At 42.2% G+C, this 21,771-nt stretch overlaps 2 protein-coding genes and 1 non-coding gene across 3 annotated transcripts; 1 reads left to right on the top strand and 2 right to left on the bottom strand.

Annotated features, from left to right (window-relative positions):
- Window positions 1-4,379: 4,379 nt before the first annotated feature.
- LOC116597996 lies at window positions 4,380-4,485 on the top strand. Its single transcript, XR_004288907.1, has one exon. It is a non-coding gene; the product is annotated as a U6 spliceosomal RNA (small nuclear RNA).
- A 2,434-nt stretch (window positions 4,486-6,919) lies between these two features.
- Window positions 6,920-8,885, bottom strand: LOC116597536 (gamma-crystallin B). Its single transcript, XM_032355381.1, has 3 exons — window positions 8,850-8,885; window positions 8,512-8,754; window positions 6,920-7,253 (listed from the first exon to the last, which is right to left on the bottom strand). The coding sequence occupies exons 1-3, from the start codon at window positions 8,856-8,858 to the stop codon at window positions 6,978-6,980; spliced, it is 528 nt and encodes a 175-aa protein (XP_032211272.1). The 5' UTR covers window positions 8,859-8,885; the 3' UTR covers window positions 6,920-6,977.
- A 10,696-nt stretch (window positions 8,886-19,581) lies between these two features.
- CRYGA (crystallin gamma A) lies at window positions 19,582-21,698 on the bottom strand. Its single transcript, XM_032355382.1, has 3 exons — window positions 21,670-21,698; window positions 21,323-21,565; window positions 19,582-19,912 (listed from the first exon to the last, which is right to left on the bottom strand). Exons 1-3 carry the CDS (start codon window positions 21,676-21,678, stop codon window positions 19,640-19,642), a joined length of 525 nt encoding a protein of 174 aa, XP_032211273.1. The 5' UTR covers window positions 21,679-21,698; the 3' UTR covers window positions 19,582-19,639.
- Window positions 21,699-21,771: the final 73 nt, after the last annotated feature.

A 21,771-nucleotide genomic window follows, 5' to 3' on the forward strand; every position in this document is an offset into this window, starting at 1 on the left:
AATCTGAACTTTTGACCTGAAATTCATGTCTCTACGGATATGACTCCATTATATCCCATGTATTTTCTGGGGGAAAAAAATCTATGCCTTTATGGATGTGCTCCGCAATTCCGGAGGCTGTCTGTGATGTAGAATTTCACAAACACTGACCAATTTCCCTTGATGGCAGAGATCACTGTAACTTAATTATTTCTTTCTTTCTTTCTTTCTTTTTTTTTTTTTTAAGATTTTATTATTTATTTATTTAGTTGACAGACAGAGATCACAAGTAGGCAGAGAGGCAGGCAGAGAGAGAGGGGGAAGCAGGCTCCCCGCTGAGCAGAGAGCCGGATGTGGGGCTCGATCCCAGGACCCTGGGATCATGACCTGAGCTGAAAGCAGAGGCTTTAACCCACTGTGCCACCCAGGCGCCCCAATTCTTTTTTCTCTATATGATTTGCCAGTCTAGTGCAGGACACAGATCTGGATTCTGATGTTTACTAGTTTTGGCTGTGGTGACCTGATGCTTTAAGACATAGCTACTAACTCCTCCTTGGCTGGGTCTGCTTCAGGTACTAGAAATCAGCCCCTGGAAGTCAGCTTGTGATAAGAACCAAGGGGAAGGTTTCTATGATCAGTGGGTCCCAAACTGAGAAGGGTATTGCTTTTTGGAGTGCTTCCCCTTTCCAGGGTTGGAGAGAGGTAGTAAAGCTTCATAAACTCAGAATGTCCACTTAGTGGCCACATGAACATGGCAAACCACATAGTCTCTCAGAGTCTGAGTTATTTCATAGTACTTGTATCATGAGATATAGTAAGTTGAAAAAGGAAGTAGGGGGAAAAAAGAGAGAGAGAAGTATTTGCATTCAGAAGCTGGCCTGGCTTTCAGAGCTAAGCCATGCTATTCCTCTGTTAAGCATAAAGAGTTTCCCAGAATACTAGCTTCAGGAAAGGTTACTCTGAGACTCTGATGCAATGAGACAAAGTAAGGCCAATTCATAATTTTGTCTGAGCACAAGCAAAAACAAAGTCATTGCAGCAGCCACACAATACCAAACACCCCCTCTCTCCGTCCTTATGATTAACTGCTCCTTTTTTATCAATTGCAGCTTTATCCTTCTAGGCTCCCCACCCCCCTGCTCCCCGCCATGAGTAGACTTATTGAGATAGTCAATCATGAAATTACCCCCATGTTCTGACAACACCCTATTTAGAGTGAGCTTTTTTAGACTCTTCCCCAAGTCACCCAACCAAAGTGCAAATCCTATAATAATATCCTTTGCTAATACCCTTTGCTGAGACACCCCATGCATTCCCTGAACAAGTAATAAACCCAGCTTGTTCTGTGCCATGTGTTTGGGTGGTCTTCGGCTGAAGGACATTGACATGAGTCAGTGGGATGATGTGTATAATGTGTTCGGCACATACTTGGCACAAATAAGCATTAAGTAAATGTTCCGTGTTACTAACAGTGCAACATTACTAAGGCTGACTTCAGCCTGTTTATCTCCAAACACAGTCAATCCTCTCAAAGATGCCTGAAAATTTTCTCTGCTATAAAGCCATTTTTAGTTTAAAAAAAAAAAGTAGAGGTGGAGGGTACTTTAGACATCATCTAGTGGCTTTCAAACTCTAGTGTGCAGGAAGAATCACCTGTGCTTGTTAAAACGGCAAATTGGTCCTATCCTCTCCCAGAACTTTGTGTCTTTACATGTGGAAAAGACTCCGGTAATCTTGATTTCCAAACAGCACCACATCACTCTTGGATCAAACTTTAAAAAACACTGTTCTGGTTTATTCTTTTTTTTTTTTCCTTTTAGTAAGAAAAACGTGGTGTAGCCATCCCCAGCCAATGTTTTATTAGCACTTAGACATTATTTTCCTTAAACATGTAGACAGAAGACTCTCTGTTTTGTTCTACAAAGTTTTATATGCATACAATGAGAGAATCAAACCAGAAATACTTAAATGATAGTGTTGATTAGACAGGAAAAGAGGTGAAGATCTCAGAAAATGCTGAATGCTAAACTTCAGTCATGGGTTTTTTGTTTGTTTGTTTGTTTGTTCTTGTTTTTTGTTTTCTGGATCTTTCTCTTTCTCTCCTAGGGCTCCTGCCTTCCCTTCCTGTACCTACGTCTCCAATCTCCCCTCCCCATCACCTGGCCCTGCAGCTGCCTTTCTTGGACTCTCATCATATCTCAGCTGGACTGTCCACAGTCTCCCAACTCTGTCCAGTCTTGCCTTCTTCAAAACTCCATTCTGCCAGCTTGCCGGGGTGATCAGAATCAGAACACCTCAAGTCATGTCACTGCTCTTGCCTGAATGTTTGTGTTCCCTCCAAAGGCATATGTTGGAACCCTGTGGTGATGTCTGGAGATGGGGCCTTGAGTGATATAGGTCTTGAGGGTGGAGACATCATGGTAGGATTAGTGTTCTTAGACGCTAGAAAGATGGGAAAGAGCTTGCTTCCTCTCTCTGGATCTACTAGGACCCTGATCTCCGACTTCCCAACCTCCAGAACTGTGGGAAAGAAATGTATGTTGAAGTCATTCAGTCCCTGGTGTTTTTGTTGTAGAGCCTGAACTAGGGTAGCCGCTCACCTGCTTGAAACGCTTCACTGGCTCGTATTGTCTCTAGCATCGCGTACTGGTTCCTTAGATGGCACCGTTGACCTGAAATCCTCTGTCTCCAGACTTCCTGATGGGTCACACTGGATAACTTGTTTCCCAATGCACAATGTTATTTTCACATTTCTCATTCACCCCCACTCCTGTTTTGCTGAGATATAATTGAAATATTACATTGCGTAAGTTTAAGGTATACAACATATAGATTTGATACATTTATATATTGCAAGGTAATTAGCAGCATAGTGTAAGCTAATACCTGCATTACCTCCCATAATTAATATTTGTGTGTGTGCATGTGTGTAAACATTTAAAATCTACTCTCTTAGCAAATTTCAAGTATATAATACAGTATTACTAACCATAACCACTATGCTGTACATTAGATGCCCAGATCCTATTCATCTTACAGCTGGAAGTTTATGCTATCCTTCTCTTGTTTTTAAATATACCGATCCTTCTCACTGAGATATCAGTTCTGCATTTTTCACCCAGAGAGATTTTACCCCCCCCCCTTTTTTTGAAGTTTCATCTCAGGTATCAATTCCTCTTAAAGATTTTCTTGAACCTTTCCTACTCTTCCAGGCTGAATTTAATACTGACAACTTGGTTCTATCAAGCATCTTCCTTATGCCACTATAATGGTAATTATTACTTATCTAATTATTTTGTCTAGACATCAGTTTCTTGAAATAAATGAAGGCACCCCCTTTCTGGGCCGGGACTATTCCATCTTTATTTTTGTATTCTCACTAACTGGCAGAATGAACTGGCACACAAAGGCTACTCAGTAAATGCCTGGAGTTTATGAATGTTATTCCCTGGTCTGAAATCCATTGTTATAATAGCCCATGGGACCTGTTTTGAATGCTCAGCACATCAGGCATACACACTCACATCAAAGTTCAGTATTTGCAAATTTCAATGTGTAGGATGACACAAGCACTCTGCATTTGATCTATTTAATGGGCCTTTAGAACAGGGGAGATGAGTATGCAAAAGAGAGAAAACAGGAATGTTTCTAAACCTTCGGTTCCTTGGTCATTGTGTCTAATTTTTCTGTTTCCTGAGATGTCAAATTAATAACACAATAGCAGTGGCCAATTCTAGAGTATTGCTAGTGTCTGAGATCCAGCCAGCTGTTGGTCTTAACACCCACCTTCCTGCTTCCTTGTAACTAGTGTAGCCTTTGTATCACACACAAACTTGGTTAGATGAGATGCGGTCATTTGATTGGCAGCTACCTGGACGAAACTATGCCAAACGAGGCTGAGGGAGACACCAAGGATCACGGTCACAGCACCAGCCTTGAGTTCTTTTTCTCAGCTTGTCTTTGATGACTATTCAACAGATAACAAGCAGATAGGGGGCAACCAATGACCCACCTCTGTTGAACTCCTATGGCTTTCCATTTGGATCAAATTGGCTTTGGGGTGAAAAGCAGTACATGTCTTCTCACTCAAACGACAGGTGGATGTGATTGTCATTTGTATTTTAACAAACCCACAAGAAAATTGGAACCCCTAAGGTCTGGAGGGGAGGGAATGAGACCGTGGCATCATCCAGACCTAACCCTGTGGCAGCAAGGTGCGAAGCCATAATGAGGGATAACCTTGGAGGGTACAACTTAATAGAGCAGTTTGTGGCCCTTCTTCATGGGATGACTTCAGTTTCTTTGCTTAGAGGTTCTTACATAAGATTAGATTGGCCAAAAGACACAATATGTTCAAGGGGAGAAAAGAGGGGAAAAGGAAGAAAAAGATTTAGGATCTGATGCTCACGTTGGCAACATGCATACTAAGATGAGAGTGCTACAGAGAAGATTAACATGGACCTTCACAAGGACGACATGCAAATTCTTGAAACATTCCATATTGAAAAAAAAAAAGATTCAACATGTGGACTTACTATAAACTAGGTTATATAGGATATACTGGTGTGTATAGGGAATACAGGCTGACACGGGGGTCATCTTGAATTGTTTTTTCATCTTCATGGGGAAAAGGTTAGTGGGATCCTGTAGGATATCCCTTCTCCCATTTCTCTTGGAGACTGCTTTCCTCTCAGACCTTTCCCCTCTTTGAGGTTCCAGTGGGTACTTTTTAGAGCAGAAGGCGAGAAGGAGGAGGCATAGGTGAGGAGCTGGTTTGGTTGTATCCCCCTCTGCCCATGCCCCACCTCCCTCTGTTCATTGTTTTTAATGCTGGGATTAGAGGGAAAATACCATTCTCTTTGCCTGTTCCCCTGGGATGGAATGGAAACACAATTTTTAAGGAAAAAAAAAAAAACGATCAGTGACATCCAGGATCTCTGATTTTATGTATTTTGGCTTCCAGTGTTTTAGGATCATTTCCAGGTCCGAAGTCTGTGATTTTTATGCCTACAAAACAAATAAAGTAACATTCAGCACTGCAAGAAGCTTTTGGCTTTCCAATTTATGTCTGTTACGTTATGACTGGCAAACAGAGAAATCTGGCTAATGTCTCCAGGAAGCCAACACTAGTGCTGGGAGTTTAAGGGTTGAAGAACTGGGATTTAGGAAAAATCAATAGCAAATAATTCAAGAATCTGACTTTTTTTCCAGGCAAAGAACTTTTATAAATAGCCTAACCATGTGCAACCAGTTTGCCTTGAACACTTCTGATTCATGCCTCTTGCCCTGTTATAATCCCTAATAGCACACACTTTTGCTCTCAAAAATGATTCAGGTTAAGCAACAAATTAGATGCGTGTTCTGTTCACAAGCCACATGGATGGTCGATATGGAGCCCTGGAAAGCATGGGAAGGAAAGAGACTATAAAAAATGAACAGCCATGTGGGAACAGCTAAGAACAAAGGAGAGACAAGCAAGAATGAGAAAGAAACCAGGCCACCCAGCAGCAGGTTGGAGCTTGCAGATTGTTTAGAGCATGGCCACATAATATTAAATTTGATATTGTTGTACTTCTGTGATCTAAACTCCCCTCACCATCTCTGTAATGATGTTGGCTGCTTACATAATGTCTTATGTGAGAGATGGTTCAGGAGCCCAAGGAAAAGGAGCTATATCTCCCCCCCCCCCAAATTTATCCTGCATGATGTGGGTCACATGGGAGAAGACAGGTTGACCCATCCAAAGCAGGAGTTCAGAGTATAGGGTGACTGGGGAAAGCATACATAACTCATTCCCTTCCCAGAATCACAAGAGATACTGAATACGTATGTGTCAGAGAATGTGGTTACACAAGGCTCCCCCTCCATGTGAGAAGACATTTCAGCCATTTCATTAAAATCTCAAACAATGGGCTACGTTAGATAGATTTTAACCTGAAACTGTCATCTTCGTTGTGGAACTTTGTAAGAAACAGACACAAAAAAGCCATATTTAATTACTGCAGGATGCTATTAGGGATGTTGTTTGCTCAGTATTCTCTTTACTAGGAAACTTTCCTTGCGGTTTCAGTACTGGGAATAGTTAGGCTAGTCTTGCATAATTCCTTTATTTGTCTCATGGACTCTGTTAGTCATGGAACTGATCTTGTTTCCCCTCTGTCTTAGCTCCTGGATTCAAATCTGGCTCTAACCTACAACCGACGAAGTGACTTAGAATATGGGACTTGGGCTCGAACTTCATTCCTGGAGGATAAATATCCCCAAAGGAAACACACATACAGTCAAACAAACTTCTCCAGTAAATGTCAATTCCTTGTTTTCCATTTAGTATTACTTTCCAGGTATGGTCATAATTCTTTACTTCCTATTAAACTGATAGGGAGGCTGAATTTCCCTATGTGTATGTGGTTTTTGGTAGACATCCTGAAATTCTTCTATACAAGAAGACAGAGAATTTTATTTGCACTGGAAATCTCCTGGAGGAATGAGGTATTGACATGGAATTGCCTGCTGTTAGAAGGATAAAGAACGCAAGAGGGGAGGGTGACAAGTCTGTTCATTTGTTTTTGAATCTAAAGGAAGTGTCTAGATACTGAGATGACTTTCCTCATTAGCTAAGATTTGGACTATATAGAAAAGATGATGGAGATAAACTATAAGGATAGCCTGGAGTGTTATAGTAAGTCCTAGTTTAACATTATAGCTGCAGATTTATCCTTTTAAGACTAACCATAAATGTCTTTAGCCCAGTTGAATTGAACCCTGAGCCTACATGGTTTAGTCTTTAAAAGAATACTAGCAATGATACCCTTTACTTTATCCCCCTTATAAGACATCATTTCCAGCCATGAAAACTTCTGTCATTATATTTGGCTAAATGCCATTGTTGTTTACAAAGTTTTAATAGATTTAAAGAAAAGCAGGACTCCATAGTGCCAGAAACACAAGCTAAATATTTTATTGGATTCTAAAGGAGAAAAGTGGAGAACATAAACACTTTAGTAAAAATCCATTACTCGTCTGAAAGAACCAACTTTGGCATTCATGGCCCCCCAGTCAAGGTATCTCCTGTACTCCCCGGGCCTCAGAAGGTACTGCCGTCCCCTGTAGCTGGGCATCTCATAAAGGACCCAGCAGCCATCCAGCACGTTGAGGGAGTGGATTTCATTGAGATGGAAGCGGTCCTGAAGAGAGAGACAATCATCTGTGGTCTCTGACATTTGTCCTCTGAAGTCATCTCGCTCGTAGATCCTCATTCTGAATGTGCCAGAGTGCTGAGGAGGCAGACAGAAAAGAAAAGGTAGAATGAAGACAGATGGAGAGAAATTAAAGTTTTATCTCCTACACCTCCCTGCTCCCACCAGCCCAGAAGTTCCTGCAGTCTGGGTTTGCTTCCAGAACAATCACGTTGCATGTTAACGAGCCTTCCTGCTCCCATCGCCACCGCCTCCCCACCTCCCCACCAGGCATCTGATGATTTCTGGGCTATACTAGGGACAGACCTCAGCAGGCTTTCAGTGCCATCCACCTGGTTCTGTCCTTGGGAGCTAAGGTTTGTCTCAGATAAAATTGATCACGTTAGGGCTTATTATTACAGAAGGTCCTTCTCGAAGAAGAAAATTGTAAGGCATTGGAAAGCAAAGTCCCATTTGCTCTAGTACTCTGGTGAAAAAGAATCAACATTTAGCGACTTTCTCTAATATTTTTGGTTTTGTGTACACCATGGAACATAAGATTGTTAAGCTTTTGTAGAAAAGAAGATGACACATTTTCTTTGTCTCTGTTTTGATCACCTCAGTGTCACTTCAGATTTCAACCTATCTGACCCTTGAGCTTCCTTTCTGGTCTCTTTCCTTGCCATCTTCATTTCCCTCAGCAGCAAAAATCATCTCCATTGAGGTTGGAGGACAGTATAGCCCATGCCTTCCACACTCCAGCACATTCTTCGGAGAACTGTGCAAATTACTCTCTAGGAAATACTCAATCCCCAACTTTCAGTTTGGAGTTGGCCTTCCCTCTAGTTTATACTACTCACCGAGCTAATAAATACTGACCATGAAATTAGAATAAAAACCAGAAGACAGGGCCTATCTTTTCCAGGAAGATCATTAAAAGGAAAAGTGAGCCAAAGCAAGCAAGTGTGTTTTTATCAATTAAACAGACCCAGATTGTATCTAGAAGTTTTGATATATAATTTCTGAGTGGATACCACTCAGAATGACGACTTTAGGGAGCTATATCTTAAACACATGGCAGCTTCTGTTTTCCTGATGTGCTGTTTTCTCTCAATTAGTCTTTGGCTTTTTAATTCTTTTTATTACATCTAAAATACAAAAATCTGGGAATGTGAAAATTCAAGCCACAGAGTTCACAAAGAATGGCTTCCCATCTGAGACCTCCTCCTTTGGAGTGCAGGCAATGGGCTCACTCTTGCTTTCTGTTCTCCAGTTGGAATGATTTGGTTGAAGAATGATATTTGTTCATGGCTTTCACTTCCAAAGAGACCAGAGACGAGGACAGAGCCACACTCACCTGGGGGATGAGGCGGCAGGAGCGGATGGAGTCGCTGAAGCCCAGCCACTGCTGGTAGTCCGGGTAGTCCCCGCGCCGCAGGAAGTACTGGTGGCCCTGGTAGTTGGGGCGCTCATAGAGCATCCAGCAGCCGCTGTCCACGCGGATGGAGTTGCAGCGGCTGAAGTAGGGCTGCAGGTTGGGGCAGTCGCTGCTGCACTCGTAGCAGCGGCCCTGGAAGCCGCGGTCCTCGTAGAAAGTGATCTGCAAAATGGAAGATGTGGGAGCATGAGGAGATTCGCCCCCGCTGAAGAGGCTGAGCCGGGGCCCACCCTGAGCCTCAGATACCCGGCCCTTACCTTTCCCATTTTGGAGCGAGTGAGCAGGAGGCGTTGGCTGGGTGCTGTGAGGGCCGAGGGGGAGTGCCGCTGTATATATAGCAGCCCTGACTGCTGCCTCCGCAGGAAATCACACAAAAGGGGCCCATTTCGGTGAGTAAGGGGATTTGCCGGCTCCCCGCTCCTCCTCCCCCTGGCCATTGGGGTTAGCTGAATGGTTTACTCTCATTCTTTCTGGTAGGTTCGGGTTGTTCTAATTCACTAAAGCTGTTGTTGCCACCAAAATGAAAAGAGTCTTTACTCTTTTAGTTGAGCAAGAGGATGAGCGAAATCCTATCCCCGTGCTTTTATTTTGTCTCCTACTCTGCTCAGTTGACTCCTCAAAGGTAATTAAGTAATGTCTTCTGCTCCGGGACTGGTGGTTGGTTTTGTTTTTTTAACTTTTATTAAAAATCAGAATTTAAACAATAAGGAGTCTTATGGAAGAGGGCATCAAGGGAAATAATCTGTGAAAGTGCTTTAAAAAGCAGAAAGCTTAGTTCAAATTCGAGACTCTGTGGTCATCACTGTTGTTATTTTGGGGTCTGTCTTGAGTAAAACTGATACTTGACTGGAAATTTGTAGGCTCCTGGAGGCTGGGAATTCTCTCTGACTCCTTTCTGCCTCTGGGCCTAGAGCAGAGGGTTGGCACATAGTAGGCCCTCAATACTTGGCTTTGGCCTAAAAGAAAGCAGATAGCTAAGGCCTTCCTCCTTTTCCTCACAACTCTCCAAGAGCCCAAATCCTTCCTCCTGCTGGTGGCTGCCCAGAGTACTGCTAGTTCTTTTTTTGTCCCTGTCCTCCTTCAACGTCCAGAGATCTTTCTTCCTCATCACCATTAGATACTCTAGCTCACTTGATAAGGGAGGTTTCAGTTAGTGTAAGGAGTAATGTCGAAACCTTCAAAATACCAATGGTCTCCATCCGCAGTCTTCTGAGATGTTGGAGAGCACCCAACCCAGCTGACAGAGCCTCTCCATCTCATGAACTTCACAGTGTAGTATGGGGACTCCTGAGGTCCCTGAGACACTTTCAAGGGGTTCATAAGGTCAAAACAGTTTTCATAATAATACCAAGGAGTTAGTGACCCTTTATACTCTTATTCTTGTGCAGGTATAAAGTGGAGTTTTCCCAGAGGCTATAGGAAATAAAGGAGGCTTGTACAAATGTAAAGCAATTCCAATCTTTTTGTTCATTATTTTTGTTTTGGAAAATACAGTTATTATCCATAAAAATATGTTATTTATATTAACATGTAATAAACTTTCCACCTAAGGCCTTGGGTCAGAGGCCTAGATTCACACTTCTCAGTTATTTAGCCAGCTTTCAATGCTAGACCATCAGGGACTTGGATGGGGTCGGGTAGGGGGGTGGGTGGTAATTTCAGGACCTGTACCATTGGTGGGTAGAGGAGTAAGCACTAGCAAGTGACACTAACAGTGACCACCTACCTGCCTGTCTCATGCCTTGTTTTCACAGTGCTTCCTCTAAGGTTATTTTTCTTCCCAGTACTTACAAACACCATGATATGTTTCAGTAGGCATCACTGGTGGAGAACCTATTCAAGGATCGACGCCTACACACATCCACAGGCACTTCTGCAGTTTCCGTTACTGTTGTGTCATCCTGGGAAAATCACTTAACTTTCCCAGGCTTCAGTTTCTCCATTTATGAAATAGGAGTGGGGAAGAAAATCAATCGCGATAGTGAACTCGAAAGTACATGATAAATTGTAAAGTAATACCAGGAGTAAAAAAAATCATATCATTCATATTAATAAACGCTAAAGATGATAATATTAATAGGATTTCTTGGTACATCAATCAAAAATAAAATATGAATGTGTTTCTGGGTTTCGATACCACAGTGTCTACACTTTTCCTTATTGTATGGAGACTAAGTGCGATCCGCAGATAGTATCATATATTAAGATGCTTTGGTCTAACTTCGCAAAGATCTTCTGTTTGGTAATTTTGATTTCACAATCAAATGATGACAACCATTTGCGTATGATCTTGAAGCAAGGTGCAAAGAAGAGGAATAACGTAGGCAAGGTCTGTGCAGTCAGAGCAAATAGAGTCCTTGAGGTTCGCCCACCATTGGTGGCAGATGCCCCAGCCTGGCACAGGCAGCTCCTGCTGTCCACTTGCATGTGTTAAGTGGGCACAGCTAAAGCAGGTCTGCAGGCCGAAGTGGTCACTGCTGCAGGCATAGGAGGTAATCTGCAATGCAGCATGCCTACAGTAAGGGAAATACCCGCCAAGAACACATGACCATGAGTTTCATTGACAAGACCTCTTTCTATACCCATCCATGCTGGCCAACTGCAGATGCCGAAACCAGAGTTGTCATCAGCGTGCTAAAGGCTCAGGTATGTGTGCTTACATGCACGGATGTGCACATTTCAGATCCATTAGATGATTTAGGCCTGACTTGGCTAACAGTAGAATTTCGCTTTTTTTTTTTTTTTCTCATATCTCTATTACCAATGCTGTCTTCTCCATGTGTTCAATTTTTATTTTTCATTGTATTATAGTTTCTAAAGTGCTTTGGAGATCTTTGAAGCAGCATGTGAGAGGAATGTTGATGTATAAAGGACAAGTCAGAAATGTCCCTGCTCATTATTTGATTAAGCCTTTTCATGTTTAAAGAGAGAAATAATAGGTATAGATGCAATTCATGCTGAAAACAGTGGGGATGTTTGTTTTAAATCATAGCAGCCTGGGAGGGCCAACTAAGGAGAAAATGTGTTTCCATTTTGCCTTCTAAATTCAAGATGTCTGGGAGGATCTGGACCAAGGGAGGGGAGCCATTCCTTGATACAGGAACATCTTCCCTTCTCAGAAGCATATCAGATCTCACTCAGTCTATGCAGCCTACGTCCCTCTTCAAGGACAGCTCCTCTCCAAACCAGCTTTTCCTTGGCTGTCCCTTCTTTGAGCATCTACTGCCCTTCATCACCACTCAGCTTAGCTCTGCCTTTCTCATAGAATTTCTTCTTTCCCTTGTCTTCAGCAAGGTTATGAACTCGAGAATAAGGGCCATATCACACTTCTTTATCCCTCATCACAATGTATTAGTTAAGTAGGTGGATAAATAGAGCCCTGCCATCATGAAGACCATGAAAAAACAAAGCTTCTGTTTTGGGAAATGAGAACTCTCCCATATGTGGTCACCTATGTGGATGTTCAGAGACATAGAAACCACTTTCTCCCACTCACTCAGCTACCACCCTCTGGTTCTGATGCCCTCAGCTTCTGCCCGTCCTTGCTGACGTGGGAGGACTTGGAGGGAGGTTCAAAATGGCCCCCAAACCCCAGACTGATGTGGGCCCACAGCACCCACAGTTTTCCTACGGGGTGGGGAGTTGTTAGAGCACCTCCAGGGCTATCCTGTTAAAGTCTCAGAACTTACTTCTAGTGGGTAAGGGAGAGAGACAGGGAAGTGGGCCTGAGAAAGAGAATAAAAATGAAAGAAAAAGTGGTAGACAACATTTTTGTGAGGGAAAATAATAAGGGAGATTTTTAGCTATTTCCTTGTCGTTTTTCATATTATACTTTTTAAAAAAAAGATTTTATTTATTTATTTGACAGAGAGAGATCACAAGTAGGCAGAGGTAGGCAGAGAGAGAGGAGGAAGCAGGCTCCCTGCCAAGCAGAGAGTCCGATGCGGGACTTGATCCCAGGACCCTGAGATCATGACCTGAGCCGAAGGCAGAGGCTTAACCCACTGAGCCACCCAGGTGCCCTCATATTATACTTTTATAAAGATTTGTTTTTTTATTTATTTGAAAGTGAGAGAGAGAGAGAGAGAGCAAGGGAGGGGAAGGGGGAAGGATGTGGACTCCCCACTGGGTGCAAGTCCAGTGTGGGTGCTTCTTGTGCTCTAGAAGATGGATGGATCAATGGAATGAGACTTCAGGTCCTCTTGCTGTTAAGACAGGCTTCATTATGTCTCTTTGTATTATCAGCCAACAGCCCTGTCTAATTATGTTGGAGGTTAAGGCACTGAAGCCACTGAGCCTTTTACCAGAAATATTTGAATACTGAGTATAACCGTAAAATTATGAACAGATTTTTTTTGTTCCATTTTTAATAACTGCAAAACTCCCTTTGGAAGCACTGGTCTTATTTAAATCAGAACTAAAATTTAGAAAACTGTATAAGGTCCTCTAGGAAGGAGCTCATGGTTAAATAAACTTGTAGGTCAAAATATTTGAATGGATCCGATATAATGCTGGTTTCTTCCAAAAACAAAATCATTTATTTCAGAGCCATTATAGTTGCCTGAGGCCTGTTAGAAGCCTGAGTGGAAATAGTTCATCGCCCTTCTCCTCCCCTCCTCACAAATGCTGGCTTTTCCTGAAGCATTTGCAGACTTCCTTCCTGACTCTCTGGTAAACCAGTCTCAAGTGAAATCTCTTGAGTTCATCAGCAAGTCATTGACATGCCCCTGCTGAAGGAAGCCATGTCTACTTTCATTTAAGCAGTTAGGATTGAAACTGCAGAAACCTTTTAGCACTCACCTGGCTCATGATGATGAAAATAATAATAGGTAATAATAAATAGCCTACTATATAAAGAGTGTCTGGTGTGTTCCAGACATTGTACAAGGAATTTTATACAAAGTACATCATGTAGCCAACACGGCACAATTATTGTGGGAACTTCCCCCAAATGTTTGTGAGATCTTGGGCAAGAAGATAAATAGTGGGCACCTGGGTGGCTCAGGTCATAGTCCCAGGGTCCTGGGATCGAGCTCCATATCAGACTCTGCTCAGTGGGAAGCCTCCTCCTCCTCCTCCCACCTCCCTCCCCCTGCGTATGCTCCTTCTCTCAATGTCTCTCTCTGTCAAATAAATAAATAAAATCTTTTAAAAAACCCATAAATAGAGCATCTTTTACCTCTTCCCTCCTCTCTTTTCACTTCCTCACATGTCCACACTCTATCCACATGTTTCTTGCCCCCCTCCAATTCCCACAAATGGCTGCCTTTACGACAAGTGTCCTTGGGAGGATAGGCCTGGTGACGACTCTTTTCGAGGTCTTGGAAACAAGGGTCTAAATACAGGGAATTCTGGAGCTTCAGGTAAAAGGAGTGTGGTCTAGAAGAAGTGTGGGTTTGTCCCCAAGTTTCCACAGATTCCTGTTCTGTGGAGAAGACTGTAGCTAGAGGAGGCCAGAGTAAGACTCTCAGAGGCATCTGGTTCAGGAGAGGATCTGTGACTGCCCAAGCCTTATCATAGTACTGATCACTATAGAGAAACAAATCCAAAAAGGTAAAGATAGCCAGTAAGTGGAGGAACTGGGAATTGAACTCAGGTGTGTCAGCCTCCAAGGCCTAAACTAATTGCCTCTGGATGTAACAACGGCTTGTTTTAGATGTTACCTTTCTAGGTGTGCCAATCTTATATCTTCCCTAAATTATGCAATTCTCAATGTCATGCTCTTCTTTTAATTTATTAAAGGCCTAGCATCCGACTAGCCTGCGGTGCCCCTACCTGAGTATCTTTGTCTTTAACCGGAGCTCTGGTAAGTTGTAGTGGACTCTTCAATTGACTGATTGCTGCCAGGCTGAAGAAACAGACATTACCTGACTATAAAAGGCTCTGTAATCTTTTATTCACTTATTTGGGTGTAGACCACTAAGTCAGTGGTAATGGATACCTGTCAAAAGGACATTGAAGATGTTCACATTTTCATTCCTTAAAGGAATTTCCTAGAAAACAACTATTTTTTTTTTCTGATGTGTTTTCCTTATGACGTCTACATATATATAAGACAATTATACACAGCTGATGGAGTGATGACTACTACTTACTGCGCCTTTTCTCTATGCTGACTTCTTGACAGGAGGTAGCTCATTTAATCCTTATAAGATCATGCAAGAGGGAAAACTGAGGCTCAGGGAGATAAGTAACTTGCTCAAGGTCACCCGGCCATTAGGTGGAAGCCAGGAACCGAGTCTGTGGAGCTCAGTGCCTGCATTGGTAGCCACTGAGATACCACAGCTTGAAACCTGGTCGAGTCTTCAATTATCAGAGCTGGAAGGAAACATGGAGCTCATCTTGTCCAGACCCTTCATTTTATAGAGAGGGAAACTGGTATGAGGACGCTTCGTGAGATCAAATGTGGGTTTCCTGAGCCTTTCAGTTCACCAGATGAAAACAAAACCAAAACCTAAATTAACAAAATTATTTTCAGTTGGATATGTCACCTGGTTTTTCATTTTTGGTTAAAACAGAGCTCAAATGTCATTAGTCACCCAACTAGAGGACAACATATGACGATTTAGCCAGGCCAGCAACAAAACCTTAAATCTTCTGCATGTTTGACATTAATAAGAGCCACAACATTTTGATAATATGAGTATCTATGTATTTATTATTTATCCTGGAAGTTCCTTCCATGAGAAGGAATATTATTTTATTTTATTATTATTATTTTTAAAGATTTTATTTACTTATTTGACAGACAGAGATCACAAGTAGGCAGAGAGGCAGGCAGAGAGAGCGGAAGAAGCAGGCTCCCCGCTGAGCAGAGAGCCCGATGCGGGGCTCGATCCCAGGACCCTGAGATCATGACCTGAGCCGAAGGCAGAGGCTTTAACCCACTGAGCCACCCAGGCGCCCCAGGAATATTATTTTAGAAGAGTCTTCATTACTTAAGGTTCCGTACAGAACATTTATTTTTTAAAGATTCCTTCCTTCCTTCCTTCCTCCTCCCGTTCTCCTCTCTACTCTACCCTTCCCTCCCCTCCCTCCCCTTCCCTTCCCTTTCTTCTCCTCTGCTCTCCTCTCCTCATTTCTTTCTGTAATCTCTATACCCAATCTGGGGCTCCAACTCACAACCTTGAGACCAAGAGTTGCATGCCCTATTGACAGCCAGTGACCCCAGAGCATTAGTTTTTAAATGATCTTTATTCGGCTATAATTCACGTACTATGCAGTTGGTCCATTTAAAGTATATAATTCAGGGTTTTAATATGTTCATAGATGTGTACAACCATTGCTACAGTCAATTTTAAGAACGCGTGTGTCACTACAGTGAGAAATCATGTGCTTTTTAGTTTCATTCCCTTATCTACCCATTTCTCCCAGCCCTAGGCAACCACGAATCAATTTACTGCTCTGTAGATTTGCCCATTCTGGATATTTCATATCAATGGAATCCTATAATATACATACTTTTGTGACTGGCTTCTTTCACTTTGCATAATGTTTTCAAGATTCATCCATGTTATAGCATGTATCAGTATTTCATTCCTTTTTATGGCCAAATAGTATTCCATAATATGGATATAACACATTTTATTGCTCTCTTCATCCATTTATAGACTTTGAAGTTGTTTTCACCTTTCGGCTATTGTGAATAGTACTGCTATAAACACTCATGTATAAGTTTGTGTTTGAACACTGCTTTCAATTCTTTTGAATATATATATAGAAGTAGAATCGCTGAATCATATGATAACTCTTATGTTTAACTAAGGAATGACCAAACTATTTTCCATAGCAGCTGCACCATTTTACATTCCCACCAGCAATTTATGAGAGTTCCAATCTCTCTACCTCTTTATCAATATTTGTTATTTTCTAGGGCTTCTTCCCCCCAAATATCCTAGCGGCTATTAAGTGGTAGCCCATTGTGGTTTTAATTTGAATTTCCCTAAGAACTGATGATGTTTGAACATCTTTTCATTTGTTTATTGGCCATTTATTTATCTTCTTTAGAAAGACATATATTCAAGACTTTTGCCCACCTTTTAATAATGTTGCTTGTCTTTGTGTTATTGAGTTGTAAGATACATACAACATCTGTTGTTTCCCGAGTTACTAATTGTAGTCATTCTGACAAGTGTGAGGTGGTATCTTATTGAGTTTTTGATTTGTATTTCCCTGATGGTGAGTAACATTGAGCATTTTTTCATGTGTCTGTTAGTCATGTGTATGTCTTCTTTGGAGAAATGTCTGTTTACGTCTTCTGCCCATTTCTTAACTGGGTTATTTATTTTTTGGGGTGTTGAGTTTAAGTTCTTATAGATTTGGGGTACTAGCCCTTTATCTAATATGTCATTTGCAAACATCTTCTCCCATTCCATAGGTTGCCTTTTAGTATTATTGATTGTTTCCTTTGCTGTGCAGAAGCTTTTTATCTTGAGGAGGTCCCAGTAGTTCCCTTTTGCTTTTGTTTCCCTTGCCTCCAGAGATGTGTGTAGTGAGAAGCTACTACGTTCACTTTCTTGATACTGTCCTTTGAGTCACAAAATATTTAAATTTTTTTTTAATTTTTAATTTTTTATAAACATATATTTTTATCCCCAGGGGTACAGGTCTGTGAATCACCAGGTTTACACACTTCACAGCACTCACCAAAGCACATACCCTCCCCAATGTCCATAACCCCACCCCCTTCTCCCAACCTCCCTCCCCCCAGCAACCCTCAGTTTGTTTTGTGAGATTAAGAGTCACTTATGGTTTGTCTCCCTCCCAATCCCATCTTGTTTCATTGATTCTTCTCCTACCCACTTAAGCCCCCATGTTGCATCACCACTTCCTCATATCAGGGAGATCATATGATAGTTGTCTTTCTCTGCTTGACTTATTTCGCTAAGCATGATACGCTCTAGTTCCATCCATGTTGTCGCAAATGGCAAGATTTCATTTCTTTTGATGGCTGCATAGTATTCCATTGTGTATATATACCACATCTTCTTGATCCATTCATCTGTTGATGGACATCTAGGTTCTTTCCATAGTTTGGCTATTGTGGACATTGCTGCTATAAACATTTGGTTGCACGTGCCCCTTTGGATCACTACGTTTGTATCTTTACGGTAAATACCCAGTAGTGCAATTGCTGGGTCATAGGGCAGCATGGAGGTTCCTCAAAATGTCAAAATATTTTAATTTTAAGTCCAATCTATTTTATTGTTGTTTGTGATTTCATGTTTAAGAAATCATTGCCTAATTCAAGATCGTAAAGATGCTTGTGTTTTCTTCCAAGTTTTTGAGTTTTTACGCTTAAGTCTTTGATTTTTTCAAGTTAATTTTTATAAAGGGTGTGAAATAGGGGGCTAACTTTATCCGTTTCATGTGGTTGTCCTATAGTTTCAGTATCATTTATTGAGAAGCTATTTATTCCCCAGTGAATCGTCTTAGCATCCTCATCACAAATCAGTTGACACATGGGTTAATTTCTGGACTCTCGAGTCTATTTCATCCATCTCTGAGTCTACCCGATGCCAGGACCTCACTGTCTTGATTATGTTGTTTTGCGGTAAGTTCTGAAATTGAGCAATACTCCTACTTTGTTCTTCTTTCTCAAGATTGTTTTGGCTGTTCTGGGTTTCTTGCAAGCCCATGTGAATTTTTAAAATCGGCTTTGACAAAGAAGTTAACTGGGACAGGGCACTATTTTTGCTCATGTAAATTTGGAAAAAGAATTAGCATTCTGGGAGAGCAGCTTTACTATAGTGGAAAGAAATTCCAGAGGTACACAGCTGAGGAAAGATTAATACTTAACTCTGTGTAATTTAGTCTTTTTAAAAAATTTAAATTCAATCAATGAACATATAGTGTATTATTAGTTTCAGAGGTAGAGTTCAGTGATTCCTGTACTCCTTACATGATGTGTGTAAATGAGTCTTTTAAAAAAAATATTTTATTCATTTAATAGAGAGAGTGAGAGAGGGTGCATGAATATGGGGGAGAACAAAGGGAGAGGGAGAAGCAGACTCCCCACTGAGCAGGGAGCGCGATATGGGGCTCAATCCCAGGACCCCAGGATCATGATCTAAGCTGAAGGCAGACACTTAATCACCTGAGTTACCCTGGCGCCCTGTAATTGAGTCTTGACAGAAATTCATCTTCGAGTCCAAAATAATGATGATCATATTGTACTCTTGAATTTGAGCAGACACTGGGGATACATGAATTTTCTACATTTACATTTGTGTAATAATGTAAAATAACAAAATGTGTTCACAGTCTTTCCTTATCTTTTCATCGTAATTATCCTGGGATTTAGTGAAGCAGGAATTTCTTATGCACCTATAGTCTTGAATAAGGTAATTTAGGCACAGAGAGGATAAGAAATGACTTGATCAAAGAAGTAATCAGTAAGTAGAGGAACAAAACACCCCAGTTTACCTAAGACTGAGGGCCTTTCCAGGACATAGGACTTTCTGTGCTGAAAACGGGAAAGTCCCTAAAAAACTAATCCGAGTTGCACTTGTTACTAGTAATTAGCCAAAAGTAAGGTACCAACTCAGGCCTTTTAATGCTTACTTCAAAACTTCTCTTACCAGCTGAACTCATCAAGCACGCTTGACCTTCTCTACCTTGGGAATTCTGCTTAAAACGTCTCTCTTCACTCAGCTTTTCTTGACTAATCGGAGACTTAAGCTGCTCTAACCTCTCCAGCAATCCCTTGACTTTGGCGTCCCAGCCTCAACTTATTCTATGTTTTCTCCTTTATATGGGGTCTAGTAGTTTTTCCTTCCCATTGCCTTTCTTCTCTTTCTCAGATTATGGGTTGTAGAGGCAGACTCCTCATGACGTAAGTGGGGGCTTAAGGAATACTGTTGCCTGACCAACAGGAAGTAAGTAGACATTCCAAACACGTGACCTTCAGGGTCATGTACATTGCCAGGGGTCACCAATTATTACAAGCCAGGGATGATTTAAAGATAAACAGGAGTCACTTAGTGCCAAGAACACAATTTGTATATTTATTGCATTTTTGTGTGAATCCTAACAAGAAACACACCGCCTAGTACAAATCAATGACCCGTCTCAGAGAGCCCACTCGGGCGTCCATGGCCCCCCAGTCGTGGTAGCGCCTGTAGTCCCCCGGTCTCAGCAGGTACTGCCGTCCCCGGTAGTTGGGCATCTCGTAGAGGACCCAGCAGCCCTCCAGCACGTGGAGGGAGTGGAGCTCATTGAGGCGGAAGCGATCGTGGATGCAGGAGCAGTCCTCTGTGAGTTCAGACACCAGGCCTCCATAGTCATCTCTCTCGTACAGCCTTATCCTGTGGGAGCTGGTCTGTTGTGACAGTAAACAAAAGAAGAAAAATCGATCGTATGGATCTCTGATCTCAGTAAAAGTGACTTAGTAACCTGCATCTTCGGGAAGCCTGGTTTTCAAACCATCCTGCCGTATGCGTGTCTTCTCCGCACATGGTTGGTCTAACAAATTAGGAAGAGTGTTAAAATAAAACTGACCTGATCTTGTGGAAGAAACAACTGCTGAAATAAAGGGAACAGAAGGGATTGCTTTGTAGGAAGCCACTGGTCACGATATTTAGTGAGTCTGCAGAGAGGATTTTAACTGTCTTTTCCATTATGGCAGCACATAACCGAGTCCTAACAAGCTTGTTTTTAAGTCACTCTTCGCACTTATTTACAATTCCTATTTACTCTGTGTTCACATATCTGACATTTTGCCAAGTCACTTGAACCATTTGAAGTTCTTGCCTCAAAGAAATTCCTGTTTTATTTATATGTCCTTTTGCACCTGCAAATTTCTGTAGCCTACTTTTGGTCTCACTTGAATCTGCTTGTCATACCACATAATTTGGTGTCACCAGTAACCAGAAACACAAACTCAACATGTTTATAAAACCTTAAGCAGCACTTTGATGAGGACCATGTCCCATGAAGTCCTAATTAATGCTCTTTGACCCTCGTAAGAAAGTAATTGATAATGACTCCTGGGAACCAGGGAGCCCCTTAGGAGCTGAGACATACTCTTCTAGTTTCTAGATCCTTATGTCATACAGACTGTGTGGAAGGCAATTGCTAATACAGTCAGATACATTAGGGCGCCTGGGTGGCTCAGTGGGTTAAGCCTCTGCCTTCGGCTCAGGTCATGATCTCAGGGTCCTGGGATTGAGTCCTGCATCGGGCTCTCTGCTCAGAGGGGAGCCTGTTTCCCTTCCTCTCTCTGTGCCTGCCTTTCTGCCTACTTGTGATCTCTCTGTCAAACAAATAAATAAAATAAATAAAAATTTTAAAAATAAATAAAATCTTAAAAAAAAAAAAAAAAAGAACACATTACACCTATGTTGTTCTGCCATGGTCTGTTAAGTGCTCCTTTCATTAAAAACTAATGACCTAGATAGGTTTTAATTGTTTTTCTTTTCCAAACATGGTGATTTTTATTTAGAAAGTAGGAATCAGCTAGATGCTACCAAATTTAACTTCAGAGTCTGTGTCGTGATTTTCTTATGCACTGAAAACAATCTTAAGTCCTTAAGTAAGGGGGGGAAAGAGGTTACAGTGATTCATAAGGCTGCTCACTTTTTTTTTTTTTCTAAATGCTTGAGAGTCAGGAATTGGCATCCTTACTGTGAACCCTAGTCTTGAGTTGAAACAAACTGACTTTGACCAATAGAAATGTAGGGTCACGGATCAGGGATGCTTTCCCATCAGTCTGGGTGGAAGCAAGACTCACGTAAGGAATGGCCCGGCAGGAGCGGATGGAATCGCTGAGGCCCAGCCACTGCTGGTAGTCCGGGTAGTCCCCGCGCCGCAGGAAGTACTGGTGGCCCTGGTAGTTGGGGCGCTCATAGAGCATCCAGCAGCCGCTGTCCACGCGGATGGAATTGCAGCGGCTGAAGTAGGGCTGCAGGTTGGGGCAGTCGCTGCTGCACTCGTAGCAGCGGCCCTGGAAGCCGCGGTCCTCGTAGAAGGTGATCTGCGGGGCGGGGACAAACAAGGGACGGCCAGGAGTCAGCGGGGAAGGCCCCCCAAGCACAGGAGACACTCAACAGACGCGGCACGACCCCTCGGGAGGCTCACCTTCCCCATTGTGGTTGGCAGCCGATGAACAGCGTCCAGTGTGATGGGGACAACAGCGGCCGCGGGGCTATATAGCAGGAGGGCTGCTGCGTTGGCAAGAAC

Source organism: Mustela erminea, chromosome 8, assembly GCF_009829155.1.
Source record: "Mustela erminea isolate mMusErm1 chromosome 8, mMusErm1.Pri, whole genome shotgun sequence".
NCBI lineage: Eukaryota > Metazoa > Chordata > Mammalia > Carnivora > Mustelidae > Mustela > Mustela erminea.